Source organism: Bos indicus, chromosome 7 (assembly GCF_029378745.1).
Source record: "Bos indicus isolate NIAB-ARS_2022 breed Sahiwal x Tharparkar chromosome 7, NIAB-ARS_B.indTharparkar_mat_pri_1.0, whole genome shotgun sequence".
NCBI lineage: Eukaryota > Metazoa > Chordata > Mammalia > Artiodactyla > Bovidae > Bos > Bos indicus.
This window is the reverse complement of record NC_091766.1, coordinates 19,387,574-19,403,734: the sequence shown is the minus strand read 5'-3', so window position 1 is coordinate 19,403,734 and position 16,161 is coordinate 19,387,574. Positions and strand designations below refer to the sequence as shown.

Here is a 16,161-nt window from a genome sequence, read left to right as displayed (position 1 = left end):
AGTTGTTCTCAGGTGGCTCATCAGTAAAGAATCCACCTGCTAATTCAGGAGACCCAGGTTCAGTCCATGTTGGGAAGATCTCCTGGAGAGGGGAATGGTAACCCACTCCAGTATTCTTGCCTGGAGAATCCCATGAACAGAGGAGCCTGGTGGGCTATGGTCCACGGACTTGGAAAAGAGTTGGACATGACTGAGTGACTAAACAGCAACGTAGCTCTGTCAGGTCTGTGCAGGAAGCTTTGGTTTTTCTGCAGTGGCTCAAGGTCTGGGAGAGATGTTTGCACTGAAACAGGAGGGCCTTGGTGGCGGGAACCCAGAGAAGTGGCATGCTTGTCCTTGGACAGACCGGATTTAGCCCGTCTCTGGGCCTCAGTATCCCCATCTGTACTCTGGCCTAGGCCAGACCCCTCTGTACCAAGTCCCTCATTTATTGTGCAACTTCTTTCCTATATGAGGATGCCCAGATTTAGCAAATAAAAATATGGAACGCCCTATAGGATCTGAATTTCAGATACAAATACTTTACTGTTTTATATGCATAATTTCCTGGAGGAGAAAATGGCAACCAACTCCAGTATTCTTGCCTGGGAAATCCTATGAACAGGAGAGCCTGGTGGGCTGTGGTCCATGGGGTTAAAGAGTTGGACATGACTTAGCACACACATGCATACATACTTTAAATTTATAGGGAATTCCTGGGAACACCTGGTATTGCAATGGTTAGGACTCGTCACTTTCACTGCTGGGGCCCACATTTGATCCCTGATCCGGTAACTAAGATCCCACCTGCCCACCGGCATGGCCAAACAAACAAACAAAAGGTATGGTCTTAACCATTTCAGAAAGAAGTATGTGTCAGATATTTCTATTGGATGATATAAACTATGTGTTAGATATTGTTATTTGATGATATGTGTATTCATTCTTTATTATCTTATTGGTATAAAATATTTATGACACAGTCACCATCTTAACCATTTTTAAGTACACAGCTCAGTGACATTAAGCACATTCACATTGCTGTGTAACTACCCCCACCATCATCTCCAGAACTTTCTCATTTTCCCAAACTGAAACTTGTCCTCATGAAACACTGACTCCCCTTCCTCCTTCCCCAGTCCCTGGCCCCACCATCTACTTCCTGTCTCTGTGGATCTGACTCCTCTAGGGACCTCCTTTGGAATCAGACAGTGTTTGTCCTTTTTGACTAGATTTATTCACGGAGCACAGAGTTCTCAGGGTTTATCCATGGTGTAGAATGTACAACATTGTTGTTGTTCAGTTGGTCAGTTGTGTCCCTCTCTTTGAGACCCTATGGACTGCAGCACGCCAGGCTTCCCTGTCCTTCACTATCTCCAGGAGTTTGCTCCAACTCATATCCACTGAGTCAGTAATGCCATCCAACCATCGAGTCCTCTGCTGCCCCTTTCTCTTTCTGCCCTCAATCTTTCCCAGCAGTGGGTTGGCCAAAACGTTTGTTGGGGTTTTTTATAACATTTTACAGAAAATTCAAATGAACTTTTTGGCCAGTCCAGTAAATACCTTTTTCGGAAAAGGCAATGGCAACCCACTCCAGTAATCTTGCCTGGAAAATCCCATGGACGGAGGGGCCTGGTGGGCTGCAGTCCATGGGGTCGCTAGGAGTCAGACACGACTGAGCGACTTCACTTTCTCTTTTCACTTTCAGGCACTGGAGAAGGAAATGGCAACCCACTCCAGTGTTCTTGCCTGGAGAATCCCAGGGATGAGGGAGCCTGGTGGGCTGCCGTCTATGGGGTCGCACAGAGTCGGACACGACTGAAGCGACTTAGCAGCAGCAATGTCACGAATATTGCATGGAACATACTTATACTAAAAAAGTATAACTATAATTCATATTTTAAAAAATCCTGAATTTTTTTGAAAAAATATTTATTTACTTGTTTTTGGCTGTGCTCAGTCTTCATTGAGGTGTGTGGGTTTCTCACTGTGATGGCTTCTCTTGTTGCCAAGCACAGGCTCTTACAGTGGTGGCGCAATAGTTGCGATGCATGAGCTTTGTTGCTCCTTGGCATTTGGGATCTTCTTAGACTAGTGATGGAACCCATGTCCTCTGCATTGGCAGGTGGATTCTTATCCACTGGACCACTAGGGAAGGAAGCCCCAGGCTTCCTGAATTTTATCTGTCAATTTTACCTACAGCCTTTCTTCATATAGCAGCCTAAAGAACTTTTTCTTTTAAAATGTCTTTATTAATAAATTCATCTTTTTCTTTCTTCATTTTTCTGGCTGTACTGTGCTGCATGCAGGATCTCAGTTCCCCAACCAGATATTGAACTCATCCCCTTGCAGTGGAAGTGCTGAGTACTAACCACTGGACCACCAGGGAATTCCCTAGAATTCATCCTTTTTAAAGTGTATAGTTCAATGAATTTTATTGTATATTTTATATTTACAGAGCTCTTGGACCATTGGAGAAGAAAATGGCAACCTATTACAGTATTCTTGCCTGGAAAATCCCATGGACAAATGAGACTGGCAGCCTACAGTCCATGGGTTCGAAAAAGAGTCAGACACGACAGTAACTAAATGACAAGGACCACTACCAGAATCTAGTCTTGAAACATTTCCATCACCCTAGAAAGAAACCTCATACTCCTTTACCATCACTATGTATTCCCAGCCTCAGCTTGAGGCAAATACTGATCTACTTCCTGTCTTGAAAATTTTGCCTTTTTTGGACGTTCTCATGTGACATAGGAACCATAGAGTATGTGACCTGATGTCTGTTTTTTTTCCCACTGAGTATATTTTTGAGGTTAATCCTTGTTGTCGTGTATATCAGTCCCAGGTTTCGTTTTCTTGCTGGAGGGTCAGCGATAAAATTCATCAGAACAGGGCTTATTTGGTTTATCTGTTTACCTGTTGACAGACATGTGCATTATTTCCCCTTTTTTGTTTTTGTGAATAATGCTGTTATGACTATAGCTGTGTAAATTTTGGCATGGATGTTTGTTTTCATTTCTTTTGGGTAGATACATAAAGTTGAAATTGCTGGTTCATATTAAACTTCGCTCATTTTAACTTTTCATATTAAATTTTGTAAAAAAAAAAAAAAAACCTGTCCTTTTGAGATATATTTCATGTGCACAAGGATGTTTCTTGAGATTAACATATTATCTCCGTACCCTGTGCCCAAATCCCTCCATTTTTCCCCCCAAGAAGTTAAAACCCAAGCGTGTCACTGATATTCACAAGGAACAAGACAGGTCCTCAATGGACCCTTTTGCTGTCCCTTCTACCTCAAATGTCCCTTCCAGCGCCCACCTTACTATATGGACCTGTGTCTAGTCATCTTTTATCTCTCTGGTTAAACTACTATCTCCTACAGCAAATCCTTCTGTTCCCCCAGGAGAGACGAATTCTCCGCCATTACTCAGCTCTTTTTTTAAAATTGGAATATAGTTGGTTTACAATGTTGTGTTAATTCCTGCTGTACAGCAAAATGATTCAGTTACATGTCTTTTCCATTATGGTTTATCACAGGTTATTGAATATAGTTCCCTGTGCTATACATTAGGACCTTGATTATTCATCTCTTTCTTCTTTTTAAAAATTAATTTATTTATGGTTGCACTGCGTCTTGGTTGCTGCGCTAGGGTTTTCTCTGGGGCGGGGTTGCGGGGCGGGGAGGCGCTATTCTTCCTTGAGGACCAGGGGTCTAACCAGTGTCTCTTGCATTGTTAGGCGGATTCTTACCCACTGTTCTTGGGAAGTCCTATTTAGCTCTTTCTTAAGCGCCCTATCTTACCCCTAGTCCCTTCCTTGGGTCCTAATTATAAAGAAATTGATATTTCTTTTACATGCTAAAACTCGAATACTTCAAGAGCGAGGGAGATAGCACCTCAGCGCTTCCAGTATTTGCTATTGTCTGGAAGAGTATAGGGGTGGTGATGTCCGTTTAAACTTTACTCCTCCATAAGATGGGTACCATTATGAATCCCGTTTTACAGGTGGGGAGACGGAGACAACTGAGATTAGGTAACTCGTCCAGGCTCAATACAATTTTCTCGACTGAATTAACACGTATTTGGGGTATTTTGTGGCTCTGCAACATGATGCTCAACAAACTTGTCGCGAATGAAGAAATAACGTTTTGTGCAGTTTTGGGGTGGTTATCCTCAAATCTCCACATGGCCCACCCCTACACCTAAGCCCCGCCCCACAGCAGGCAACGGCGCGTCCCTATTTTGAGTTGAACCTTGTCTCTTACTATATCCAATGGCAGACAACCGCTTAAGCCCTTCCTCCTGTGATAGCCAATGCGCGCTCTCTACCTTGAGCCGCTTTTCTTTTGGTGCCCAATGGCCTTTAACTCCATATTCTGTCCCCCGTCAGAGGCGCGGGAGGCTATCAACGACGCGCCCCCTACAGTGATTGGGTCTTCTTTCCTGTACTATCCAATGGCATGTTTCCTACTTAAGGTCCCGCCTCCCATGGCGGTCTATGGCCCGCCCCTCTGCCCTGGCTGCCCGCCTCTTCACTCTTTGAGAGCCTCTGTTTCCCTCCACCCACCTTTCCTCTTTCACCTCCCATAACCTCCTTCCCCACCCATTAGGCATCTTGGTCACGCCCCCTTGGATCTACCCGTTATCCAATCCCGTTAACTTGCTCTGCTCCAACCCCTCTTCTCATTGGTCCCGTTGTGCCTCTATCCCCGCACGTGGTTCTGAGCGACGTCGTCGCCCGCCCGTGACGACTGGAAGGCGGGACTTCCTGCGGGGCGCTGGCCAATAAACACGCTCCGACCCGCTACCCCGGCCACCGCCCCCGCCCCCTCGACGCCCTGCTCCCGCCCCCGGCTTTGCCTCCCGCTGCCGCCGCCTCAGCCGCAGCCGCTGCCGCTGCTGCCGCTTTCCGCGGCCTGGGCCTCCCGCCGCCAGTATGCCGCACGCCTTCAAGCCCGGGGACCTGGTGTTCGCCAAGATGAAGGGCTACCCGCACTGGCCGGCCCGGGTGAGGCCGCGAGGGATATGGGCCAGTCGACGGAGAGTGGGGGTGGGGGGTGGGGCAGTAGGGGCCACGGCCTGAAAGACTTGCACACTGGAGGTCTGGGGGGCTCTGGGCCTGAGGAACCCGCGCGCCCGGAGTTTGGGGGGACCTGAGCCTGGGGGATCCGCTTGCCTCGAGGTGTGGGGGTCCCCAGCCTGTAGGACCCTTGCGCAGTGGTTGTGGGCGAACCTGAGCTCGGAGGTGTGAGCGTCCTGGACTTGGAAGAATTCGCCCGCTTGGGCTGTGGGGGGAACTTGGGCCTGAGGAACCCTAGCTCCGGGGATGTGGAGTGTCCTGAACCTGGGGTACTCGCTCTTGGGGTCCCAGAGCCTAGGGACATGGTTGTTGAGGGACCTGGGGCTGACGGACCAGAGTTCAAGTTTGAAGGCGGTGAAGGGAGCTGAGGAATTTGGGATTTGAGGAGAGAGCCCAAACTAAGGGAAGGAGGTATCCCAGAGAGAAGGATATCTTTGAGGGGACAACAAGAAGCCAAGTTCTGAGGGGGCTCCTGGAGAAATGTGTGAAGGGGTCTAGGGATAAGGGTTCCAGTAAGGGAGAAGAGCTGAAGGTCAAGGTTGAGACGTGCTCAGGAGGCCTGGTGCTTGGAGATAGGGCTGGGGGCTTGTGTTTACAAAGTCGCTGGAGCTGTGGGGGACTTGATTTGAAAATATGAGGCATCAGAGACCAGAGATTGGAGTAAGACTTGTTTGGGGGACCTCGGCACTTGTGCCCTGGGAGGAAACCCCTGCCAGACCCTGGTGGAGGAGTCTGTTTGGGGCATGGAGTAGGGGGTACGGGGTGGGGAGGAGGGCTTGGGATAGAGAGAGGCCTGAATCAGAGACCAGCCTCTGGTACTCAGGCTGGAAAGAGAGTGCTAGAGGAGGGGGTTGGGCCGAGAGGATTCTGGGGATCCCCTTTGGAGGAAGCTGATATCCAGAGGTGATTCGAAGGGCCGAGGTCTGACGGAGTCTTGGGCAGGAGTCCCAGATTTCCAGAGTGAAGTTTCAGGCACTGTGTGTGGGGCAGCCCGGTGTGGAGGAGAGGTCCAGAGGTGGTTGTCATCCCCGAGTCAAAGTCACCCCAGGACCGGAGTTGGTGGAATATGCACTGTAGGACTGAAGGAGTTTGGAGGGGGAAGCAGGTGAAGGATGAAGCTGAAGTTTCGTCAGGAACAGGAGGAGCTCAGGAGTGGCCTGGGAGATACTCTGGGATGCCTGGAGACTCCAGCCTTGCTCCCTGCCAAACTCTGCCTGCCTCTGGGTGGAAGTAAGCAGAAGGGCATTGCCCAGGGCTGGGGGTTTGATTGCAGAGAGGCCACCATAAGATGCCAAGAGTGGGCTCAAGGACCACTAACCAGGCAGCGCTGAGAGTGGTCCACAGCTGGTGGTGCTGCTGCCAGGATGTCTGGGCTTCAGGCTCAGAGGCAGGTCCTGGGTGAGGTCAGAGCAGAAGCAGGCCTGGAAGCCCTGGCCAGCTGGTCTTCAGGGTGATGCAGTTTGGTGATGCTTGCGATGGACATCTGGTCCCCAAGGACTTTGAAGAGTAGCCCAGAGAACTGAGGAAGGACGTTTGGGGTAGAGGACAGGGAAGGTTCCAACTGCCCCCAGACTGTGAAGAGGACAGGAAGGAATTATTGAGGACCAGAGAACCCATTCTAACCTGATTTGCTGGGGCTTACTTTCTTGGGGGCACCAGAGTGATGAAACTTTACCGACACTTCCCTTCCTCCCAGAGTACCAGCTTCTCCCTCTCCTCTGCCCCCTCCCGCCTCTGCTAGCTCTCGAAGCCCAGAGAGCTTCCAAGCACCTGATTGGAAGGGAAGGGGCTGCTAGCCTCCTGTGGGGAGATGACTGACAACTGCTGGAGCCCATGGGCCTGCAGGGAGAGGGTGGGACTTCCTGGATGCTCGGGGCCTGTCTCCTGCAGCCCACCCCCCACCCTCTGCCTCCTTGGAGCTGCCAGCTGCAGCCTCTGGGAGCCGGATCACCGATCGCCTCTTTGCGGGAGGGGGTCCCGTGGGAGGGTCCTGGGAGTTCACAGAAGCAGGGCTTGGCCCCACCTCCTGGCTGCTTAGAGCTTTTGGTTTTGCCCAGGTGAAACACCTACCTTGGGGAAAGCGGGGGGCGGGCGGGGGCGGGGGGACGACGACGACACAGGTATGCAGTGGTTGGGGGGCGGGAAGCGCTGCTCAGAAGAAGGCAGAGGCCTAATTAGAAGGTGATGCGTCTTCCTCCCTGAAAGGGCCCCTCCACCCATCATGCTTCTCTCCAAGTAACAGCCGATTTCTTACGGGTTTCCTGGGTCACTGGATGAAACAGCTCCCAACCCCCTAGCAGGCCCCTCACTGGCCTCTTCCTACAGATCGATGACATCGCCGACGGTGCCGTGAAGCCCCCACCCAACAAGTACCCCATCTTCTTCTTTGGTACACACGAAACGTAAGTGTCCCCCGCTGGGGGCGGCTTCTTGCCACCTGGTGCCTCCAAGGTGGCCTGGCTCACAGGGCCCGGCCCTGCGTTTCCTTTCTCCAGAGCCTTCCTGGGACCCAAGGACCTGTTCCCCTACGACAAGTGTAAAGACAAGTACGGGAAGCCCAACAAGAGGAAAGGCTTCAATGAGGGCCTGTGGGAGATCCAGAACAACCCCCACGCCAGCTACAGCGCACCTCTAGTGAGTCCTTGCCTGGGGAGGTGGTGGGCACGCGGGCGCACCCGGAAACAGAGGTGGTCTTAGCGCGCCTTTAGTGAGTCGGGGCGGGGGAGGGGGCGGGCACAGGTGCACCGGGGAAGAGAGGTTGTCTTAGCGCACCTCTGGTGAGTCGGGGCAGGGGAGGCTGCAGGCGCGCGCACCTGGAACCAGAGGTGGTCTTAGCGCGCCTCTGGTGAGTCCGTGCAGGAGAGGGCAGCGGGCACTCACGCATGGGGGACCAGAGGTCGTCTTAGCTTGTCCCATCAAAAAGGAGCGGCCTCTGGACCAGGGCTCCTCCCACTGGGCACCGCTGACATTTGGGGGCCCAGTCGCTTTCTGTAGGAGGGGGCTGCCCTGGGTACTGTTGGGGAGGGGGATGCCTCCACAGCCCGTCACCCTCTTGATGCCAGTAGCTTCTCCTTTACCCAGTTGTGCCAACCAAACATATCTGCATGCCTTGCCAACTGTCCCCTGAGTCAGGTGGAGGGGTGCAGGGTCCCACCCTGCTTCCCCCCAGACCCACAGCTCTAGAATTAACCTGAATGTATAGCAGTGTTGTGAGAGCTCCTAAGAAACCTTTTGTTTTCTAAGGAAAAAAATATTTTTCTTTCAATAACACCGTTTCCTTCCCCCCTTACTGCCAGGTTTTCAGACATGGGAAAAGGGTGTAATGAGAACACTTGCTGAGGTGGGAAAGAAACCCTAAGAGTCACAGAGACAACATCTGAGTGCCAGATTACCATCTGAACATTCAGGGGAAAAAGGGAATTTAGAGAAGCTGAAGTTAAATTTGTTCAAAAAAAAACAAAAAAAAGCCATGGGAAGCTGAGGATGAAGTGGGGGATGGGTGCCTCGCTCTGGGTGTTTGGGGTTGTGATGCAGAGGGGGTGTCAGGGTGGCCTGGCCTCAGGAGTTGTGGGCTGCAGGTTGGCCGAGAGACTAAGCAAATTGACTGCAGGGCTCAGAGCTCAGCTGTTAGGGAAGAAATGGACATTCGGCGTGGTCTGTGGGCAGGGAAACGGGAGTCAGAGGATCTTTCTGGTTTCTGTGAATGAAGGTCTGTGTAGCTCTGCAGCATCTGGTCCTGCTTGAGAACACAAGGTCTCGAGATGGTCTTCATGCACCTCTCCTGTGGCTCTGTCCACCCACCAACCTGGCCCGCCCTCTTGTATAGACAGACCCCTGGGGCGTGAGGGCCACGCACTAGGCTGGGGATCAGGAATCCCAGGTGAAACCAACACACCTCCTGTCTTCTGGGAGCTCACTGTCCAGAGCTCAGGAGTCCATTCAGCGGATCTCTCCTCTGCTGAAGGTTTGGCAGGCCCACCCTTCCTGCATGTGTGTGCTGTCTTACTTGCGCCTCCTGCGAAGAGTCTGGGAGATGGATGTTCCCCTTGTGTTGGTGCCAGCCTTTCTCCGGGCTTTGCACGTTCCCAACTTGGGTAAAGGGATTGGACATCCTTTAAGGTAGTTGACAAGATCCTTTTCTGGCCCCAACCCAAGTTCTAGTTCGTCTTGTCTTAAGCTTCTCGCCTCCTGGTGAATCATCGCACCGTTTAGTATTTATTATACACCCACAGCCTGTAAAGTACAGAATAGATTGATGCCTGCCCTCGAGGAAATGAAACTCGAAAACAGTGTGGCTCTGATACTCAGTCATCTCCGCACAGACTCCCCAAGTTGAGAAGTTGCTGTAACATATTACTGCTGTCTGGTTCTCGGACCTGTCAGTGCTTCCAAAGCAAACATTGGTTTCAAAACATGGATCCTAGGGCCCCACCCCGAGAGGTTTAGGTGTGGTGATTTAGGGCTGAGGCCTGGGCACCTCGAGGCATTTCGCCTCCCTCATTGTCACTTCTCCCGGGGCCCATCCACAGCAGTCTTCTGAAAGTGCTGCTTTTTGAGGGTGCCCCAGCAGTCTGTCTTTTCATCCTATATGTTTTTAGTTTATTTTTACATTTCAGGTGGGAGTACAGACTCCTGTACAAGACTGAAAAGTGCAAAAGGGCGGCCGCTCTGTCTCCCTTTCTTCTTAAGGTAGCCCAAGCCTCCAGTGTCTTGTGTTTCCTTCGAAAATTCTCTGTTCACTTAACACCCTGCATAGCTGCCTTTTTGGAAACCCTCATGGAAAAAGCAAGAGAGTTCCAGAAAAACATCTATTTCTGCTTTATTGACTATGCCAAAGCCTTTGACTCTGTGGATCACAATCAACTGTGGAAAATTCTGAAAGAGATGGAATACCAGACCACCTGACCTGCCTCTTGAGAAATCTGTATGCAGGTCAGGAAGCAACAGTTAGAACTGGAGGTGGAACAACAGACTGGTTGCAAATAGGAAAAGGAGTACGTCAAGGCTGTATATTGTCACCCTGCTTATTTAACTTCCATGCAGAGTACATCATGAGAAACACTGGACTGGAAGAAGCACAAGCTGGAATCAAGATTGCCGGGAGAAATATCAATAACTTCAGATATGCAGATGACACCACCCTTATGGCAGAAAGTGAAGAGGAGCTCAAAAGCCTCTTGATGAAAGAGGAGAGTGAAAAAGTTAGCTTAAAGCTCAACATTCAGAAAACGAAGATCATGGCATCCGGTCCCACCACTTCATGGGAAATAGATGGGGAAACAGTGGAAACAGTGTCAGACTTTCTTTTTCTGGGCTCCAAAATCACTACAGATGGTGACTGCAGCCATGAGATTAAAAGACGCTCACTCCTTGGAAGGAAAGTTATGACCAACCTAGATAGCATATTCAAAAGCAGAGATATTACTTTGCCAACAAAGGTTCATCTAGTCAAGGCTATGGTTTTTCCTGTGGTCATGTATGGATGTGAGAGTTGGACTGTGAAGAAGGCTGAGTGCCGAAGAATTGATGCTTTTGAACTGTGGTGTTGGAGAAGACTCTTGAGAGTCCCTTGGACTGCAAGGAGATCCAACCAGTCCATTCTGAAGGAGATCAGCCCTGGGATTTCTTTGGACGGAATTATGCTAAAGCTGAAACTCCAGTACTTTGGCCACCTCATGCGAAGAGTTGACTCATTGGAAAAGACTTTGATGCTGGGAGGGATTGGGGGCAAGAGGAGAAGGGGACGACAGAGGATGAGATGGCTGGATGGCATCACTGACTCGATGGACGTGAGTCTGAGTGAACTCCAGGAGTTGGTGATGGACAGGGAGGCCTGACGTGCTGCGATTCATGGGGTCCCAAAGAGTCGGACATGACTGAGCAACTGAACTGAACTGAATGCTCCACTTGGCTTTATTCCCCACGACTGGTCCCCCTTGTCATGCAGAGAACAGCTTCATTCTTTTTGATAGCCTTCACTTGGTGTGCTCCCAGCAGGAGCGTGCGGCTGGACCTGTTCCCACGTCCCCCCGCCAAGCCAGGAAGTAGAAAACAGTGTCTCAGAGTGGTTCTAGCTGTGTCCCAGCTGAGGTGGGCTGTGGGGGTGGGAGGTTGGCAGCCTTTTCTGCACTTTACAGCTGAGCACACTGAAGCCTGGAGCATTCACTTGACTGCCCAGAGGGACCTAGCTAGAATGTGAGACTGGGACCAGGGGCTTTTACACTTTTGCAGCCGGTCACCCTGTGGGGCATCCTGGGTACTGTGGGCTATGGAGCAGCATCTCTGGTCCCATCCACTTGATGCTAGGGACCCCCCCCCATCTTGATAATCTGAATGTCTCTAGACATTGCTAGATGCCCCCCAGGGGATAGAATCACCCCTGGCTGAGAACCACTGACCTAGGATCCCAGTTGATACCTCTTTGTGACCTGGCAGAAGAGGAGGTGAAGGGACCTGTCCCACTAGCCGGTTCGTGCTGTGCTGGGACTCAAACCCAGGCCTCACGTCTCCTAGGCTGAAATGCTTTTCTGGCCAGTGCAAGGTGGGTGGGGTCCTGGCAAGGCAGGCAGGCCCGGAGACTGACCAGCCTCTGTCCAGCCCTGACCTGGGCCCTCCACCTTCCTCTGGCCACCCAGCTGCACACCCTCACTGCTTCTGGCTCCAACTCCTAGCTTCTATGGTGTTTCCCATCACCCTGGAGCCTCCACCACACACACACACCCTCATACTCTTTCACTCCTTGCTTTTTTCTCAACTAGCGTGGCCCCTGACTGTAATGACACTGAGGAAATGTGGCCTTTTTTAGTTTTTTCCCCCAATGTTCTTTTTTTTTTTTTGTAATACTTATTTGGCTGCATTGGGTCTTAGTTGCCACACATGGGATCTTCAATCTGCATTTTGGCATGTGGGATCTTTAGTTGTTGCATATGGGGCTAGTTCCCTGACCAGGGATCGAGCCTGGGCCCCCTGCATTGGGAGCTCGGAGTCGTAGGCACTGGAGCACCAGGGAAGCCCCCTCTCCTGCCACTTTCTTCTCTTCCCTGCACCCCAGCCACACCCACCTCTTTGGTTCCTAAGGAGCACTTCATTCATGCCTGTGCTATACAGTAGGACCTTGTTGTTGGTATGCTGTTTTGTTTGAGGCATGTGGGATCTTAGATCCCTGACCAGGGATTGAACCCATGACCCCTGCAGGGGAAGCATGGAGTCCTAACCACTGGATTGCCAGGGAAGTCCAGTAAGACCTTGTTATTAATCCATTCTATATATAGTAGTTTGCATCTGTAATCCCAGCCTCCCAATCCTCTCTCATCCCCCCACCCCTGGACAAACAAGCCTGTTCTCTATGCCTGTGAGTCTGTTTCTGTTTCATAGGTGTGTTCATTTGTGTCATATTTCATTATTTTAAAAAAGTTTTTATTGGAGTATATTTGACTCACAGTGTTGTGTTTCAGGCGTACAGAAAAGTGAATCGGTTATACATACACATGTATCTCCTCTTTTAGATTCTTTTCCCGTGTAAGTCATTATAGAGTGTTGTGTAGAGTTCGCTGTGCTGTGCAGTAGGCCTTCATTAGTTGCCTCTTTTATATATAGCAGTGTGTACATGTCAGTCACAGTCTTCCAATTTATCCCTCCTCTTCCCCTCCCCCATGATTATCGTAAGTCCATTTTTAACATCTGTGATTATATTTCTCTTTTAGAAATAAGTTCCTTTGCACCATTTTATGGATTTCACATATAAGCAATATCATACAGTACTTGTCTTTTTTTCCTGACTTGCTTCACTTAGTGTGATCATCTCTAGGTTTATCCATCTTGCTGCAAATAGCATTATTTCCTTCTTTTTATGGCTCAGTAGTATTCCTTTGTATACATATGCCACATGGTTATCCACTCATCTGTCAATGGACAGGTTGTTTTCCACGTCTTGGTTATTGTTGTGAATAGTGCTGCAGTGAACATTGGGGCACATGTATATTTTCAAATTATAATTTCCTCTTGATATAAGCCCAGGAGTGGGATTGCTAGATCATATGGCAACTCTATTTTTAGTTTTTTTGAGGATCCTCCTTACTGTTTCCCATAGTGGGCTGCACCAGTTTACATTCCCACCAGCAGTGTTGAAAGGGTCTCTTGAAATGGCCATGGCTGGTCTCCCACTGGATTGTAAGCTCCCCGGGGGCAGGGCCCACACCCTGTTCTCTGGGTGGTACCATCCACCTGGCACAGTGCCTGGCACCTGGCCTCTGCTCACAGACGAGCCCAGCACTCAGTGAGCATAGGGGCAGTGCTGGCTGTGTTTGCTGTTTCCTTGGCTGTTACTGCCTGAACTGATGTTTTGGGTAAAACAGAAATAGGAGTGCCTTGAAGTTCACACTCAGAGGTCCTGTCCTAGGTCGGCCTCCTCCTCAGTACTTGGAATAATAATACTTTTTACAAAAGTCAGACCTCCATGGACCTCCTACCAGTCTGGGCATTGGCCTAAGTACGCCACTCTGTCTCACCCGACCACAGCCCTGTGAGACCAAAGCAGTCTTGTCCCCACGGCTCAGATGTGGGAACTGAGGCCCAGAGGCTTAAGTCACTGGCCCAGGGTTTGCCCTCAGATCCCACAGTGCCCAGCACTCATGGGTCCATCTCGCCCTCTGCCTTAGCCCTTGGAGCTCCCTGGGCCTCAGTTCCCTCGTTTGGAGAGCAAGCAGACCGGATCCTGATACTTGAGACCCGGCCTGTGGGTGCATCTGTGCGACAAGCTCTGTGGTGACCTGCTGTCTCTGTCCCCCACTCCCCAGCCGGTGAGCTCCTCCGACAGCGAGGCCGCTGAAGCAGACAGGGCAGGTGGCAGCGAGGATGATGAGGACCGGGGGGTCATGGCCGTCACAGCTGTGACCGCTGCAGCCACCGGTGACAGGATGGAGAGCGACTCTGACTCTGACAAGAGCAGCGACAACAGCGGCCTCAAGCGGAAGGCTGTGGCCTTGAAGGTAGGGACGGGGCATGCCTGTCCTGTGGGGGCTGGGCCCTTCCTCTTCCTCAGAGGCCCCATCTGGCCGCCTACTCTCCCTCCCCGGCCTTTCCTTCTTGTGGTTTTTAGTACATTCACAAAGTTGTGGCAGCGTCACCTCTGTCAGTTCCAGAACTTTCCATCACCCCCAAAAGAAAGCCCATCCCCTTTGGCAGTCCCCCATGTCCCTACCCACAGCCCCTAGTAACCACGACCCCACTGTGTGTGTCTGTGGATCTGCCTGTTCTGGACGTTTCCATCAGTGGAATCACACCCTGTGTGTCCTGTGTCTGCTTCTCTCACTGAGCATTGTGTTCTAAGAGTCCATCCACATGGTAACGAATGCCAGGGCTTCTCTCCTTTGCATGGCTGAGAGATGCTCCCAGGTGTAGAGGGACCACATTTGTTTATCCATCATCTGTTTCTGGCCATTTGGGATGTTTCCAATGGGGGAACCATCACAGATAACACAGCTGTGAACATTCATTCATGTACAAGTTTTGCATGGACGTGAGTTTGAAATTCTTTTGGATGTATTCTCTTTCCTGCTTCCTCCCAACCCCTTCCTCTGCCTTGTGACTGCTTCTGAGTATTCGGGTGCAGAGTGAAAGGATTAGGATCTAACAGCAAATTCTTTTGATGGAGGGAGGCATTCTTTTATTTATTTATTGCCCTTGCCACATAGCATGTGGGATCTTAGTTCTGCAACCAGGGATCAAACCCGTGCCTCCTGCGGTGGAAGTGCAGAGTCTTAACCACTGGACTGCCAGGGAAGGCCCTTTTTTATGATTTTTAAAAAAATATTTGGTTCCAGTTATAACAATAAACCATGATCATTGTAGATAAATTAAAAGGTATGAAAAGCATAAAGCAGTGAGTGAAAAACACCCAAATTCTCTGAGGGGGTTTTTGTGCCAAAGGACTGGAAGCATTCTGCTGTGTTTCTGTGCGCTCTCGAGTGTGATCAAGTGTGTGTGTGTGTGTGTGTGTGTAAAGCACAGACTGGCAATCATGCACACAGTATGTGTCTTGCTGGTTTTCCACCTAATAGACAATCATTTCCTTGTCCTTAACTATTACTTGAAGGTTCAGTTTTCAGTGGTTGAGAAGTAATCTCTGATATGGATGAATTCTGACCAACGTATTGTTAAGAGTATTGGACCTTTGGCTTCTCCGCGTGGCACTGTTTTTTACAAGTCTCAGTTGTTTCTGTTGACAGTTGGAGGAGTTAACAGAAATACGTCAAATGTTCTCCTCCCATCCTACCCCTTAGAGAGAAACCAGAATTTGTAGGTTAACATGTATTCAGGTTTTATTTTTTGCTTTTATCTTTGCGTTAAGTGAATGTCATTATTACAGTTCCTTTTCCCCCATACTAGGGAGACACTTAGACAGCCTCTTTCATTGTTACCCAGCACCCTAGCTCATTTTTGGTGTTCCTTTCCCCATGGTTGGCAGGGGCAGGGAGGGGGATGGTCTGTGTCTTTCTGCCAGGTCTCTGTGTGTTTGAGTCCTTTAGGAATTTTTCATGAGTGGAATCGGGTCGTATTTGTCTTCTGTGACTGGCTTCTCTCACTGAGCATAATGTCTAGGTTCAGTATACCTGGTTTTTATCAGATTCTCAAAGGGGTTCCTCCCCCTCCGAAAGCTTCCTAGGCTGTGGGTACTTCATCAAGCACAAGACCTTTCTCAGTTGCTGATCCATTTGGGCTGCTCCCCTTTTAGATGTCGGTCTCAAAACGAACCCGAAAGGCCTCCAGCGACCTGGATCAAGCCAGCATGTCTCCATCTGAGGAGGAGAACTCAGAAAGCTCCTCCGAGTCAGAGAAGACCAGTGACCAGGTGAGCAGGTGGCTAGAGCGAGAGCACAGGGGAGGGATGCTCGGGCGGGGCCGCGTGTGGGCCTGCTGCCTGTGGGCCCCATGTCCAGCTCCCTCCTCTCCACCCAGGACTTCACCCCTGAGAAGAAAGCTGTTGTCCGGGCCCCACGGCGGGGCCCCCTTCCAGGACGGAAGAAAAAGGTACAGAGGTTTGGTTTGGTTGCCTTCCCACATGGTGGCCTGGGAAAGTTCCTTGCACATCTCTCC

The 16,161-nt window shown here is 50.5% G+C and overlaps 1 protein-coding gene across 2 annotated transcripts in view; it reads left to right on the top strand.

Moving 5' to 3' along the window:
- Nucleotides 1-4,826: 4,826 nt before the first annotated feature.
- The window catches only part of HDGFL2 (HDGF like 2), a 17,431-nt gene continuing 6,096 nt past the window's right edge, over nt 4,827-16,161 (top strand). For both annotated transcript variants that reach the window (XM_070793078.1, XM_019964427.2), the window contains exons 1-6: nt 4,827-4,995; nt 7,393-7,469; nt 7,563-7,701; nt 13,863-14,054; nt 15,800-15,916; nt 16,024-16,095. In XM_070793078.1, coding sequence (XP_070649179.1) covers nt 4,924-4,995; nt 7,393-7,469; nt 7,563-7,701; nt 13,863-14,054; nt 15,800-15,916; nt 16,024-16,095 — 669 coding nt within the window. In that variant the 5' untranslated portion in view covers nt 4,827-4,923. The remainder of the gene's footprint in view (nt 4,996-7,392; nt 7,470-7,562; nt 7,702-13,862; nt 14,055-15,799; nt 15,917-16,023; nt 16,096-16,161) is intronic.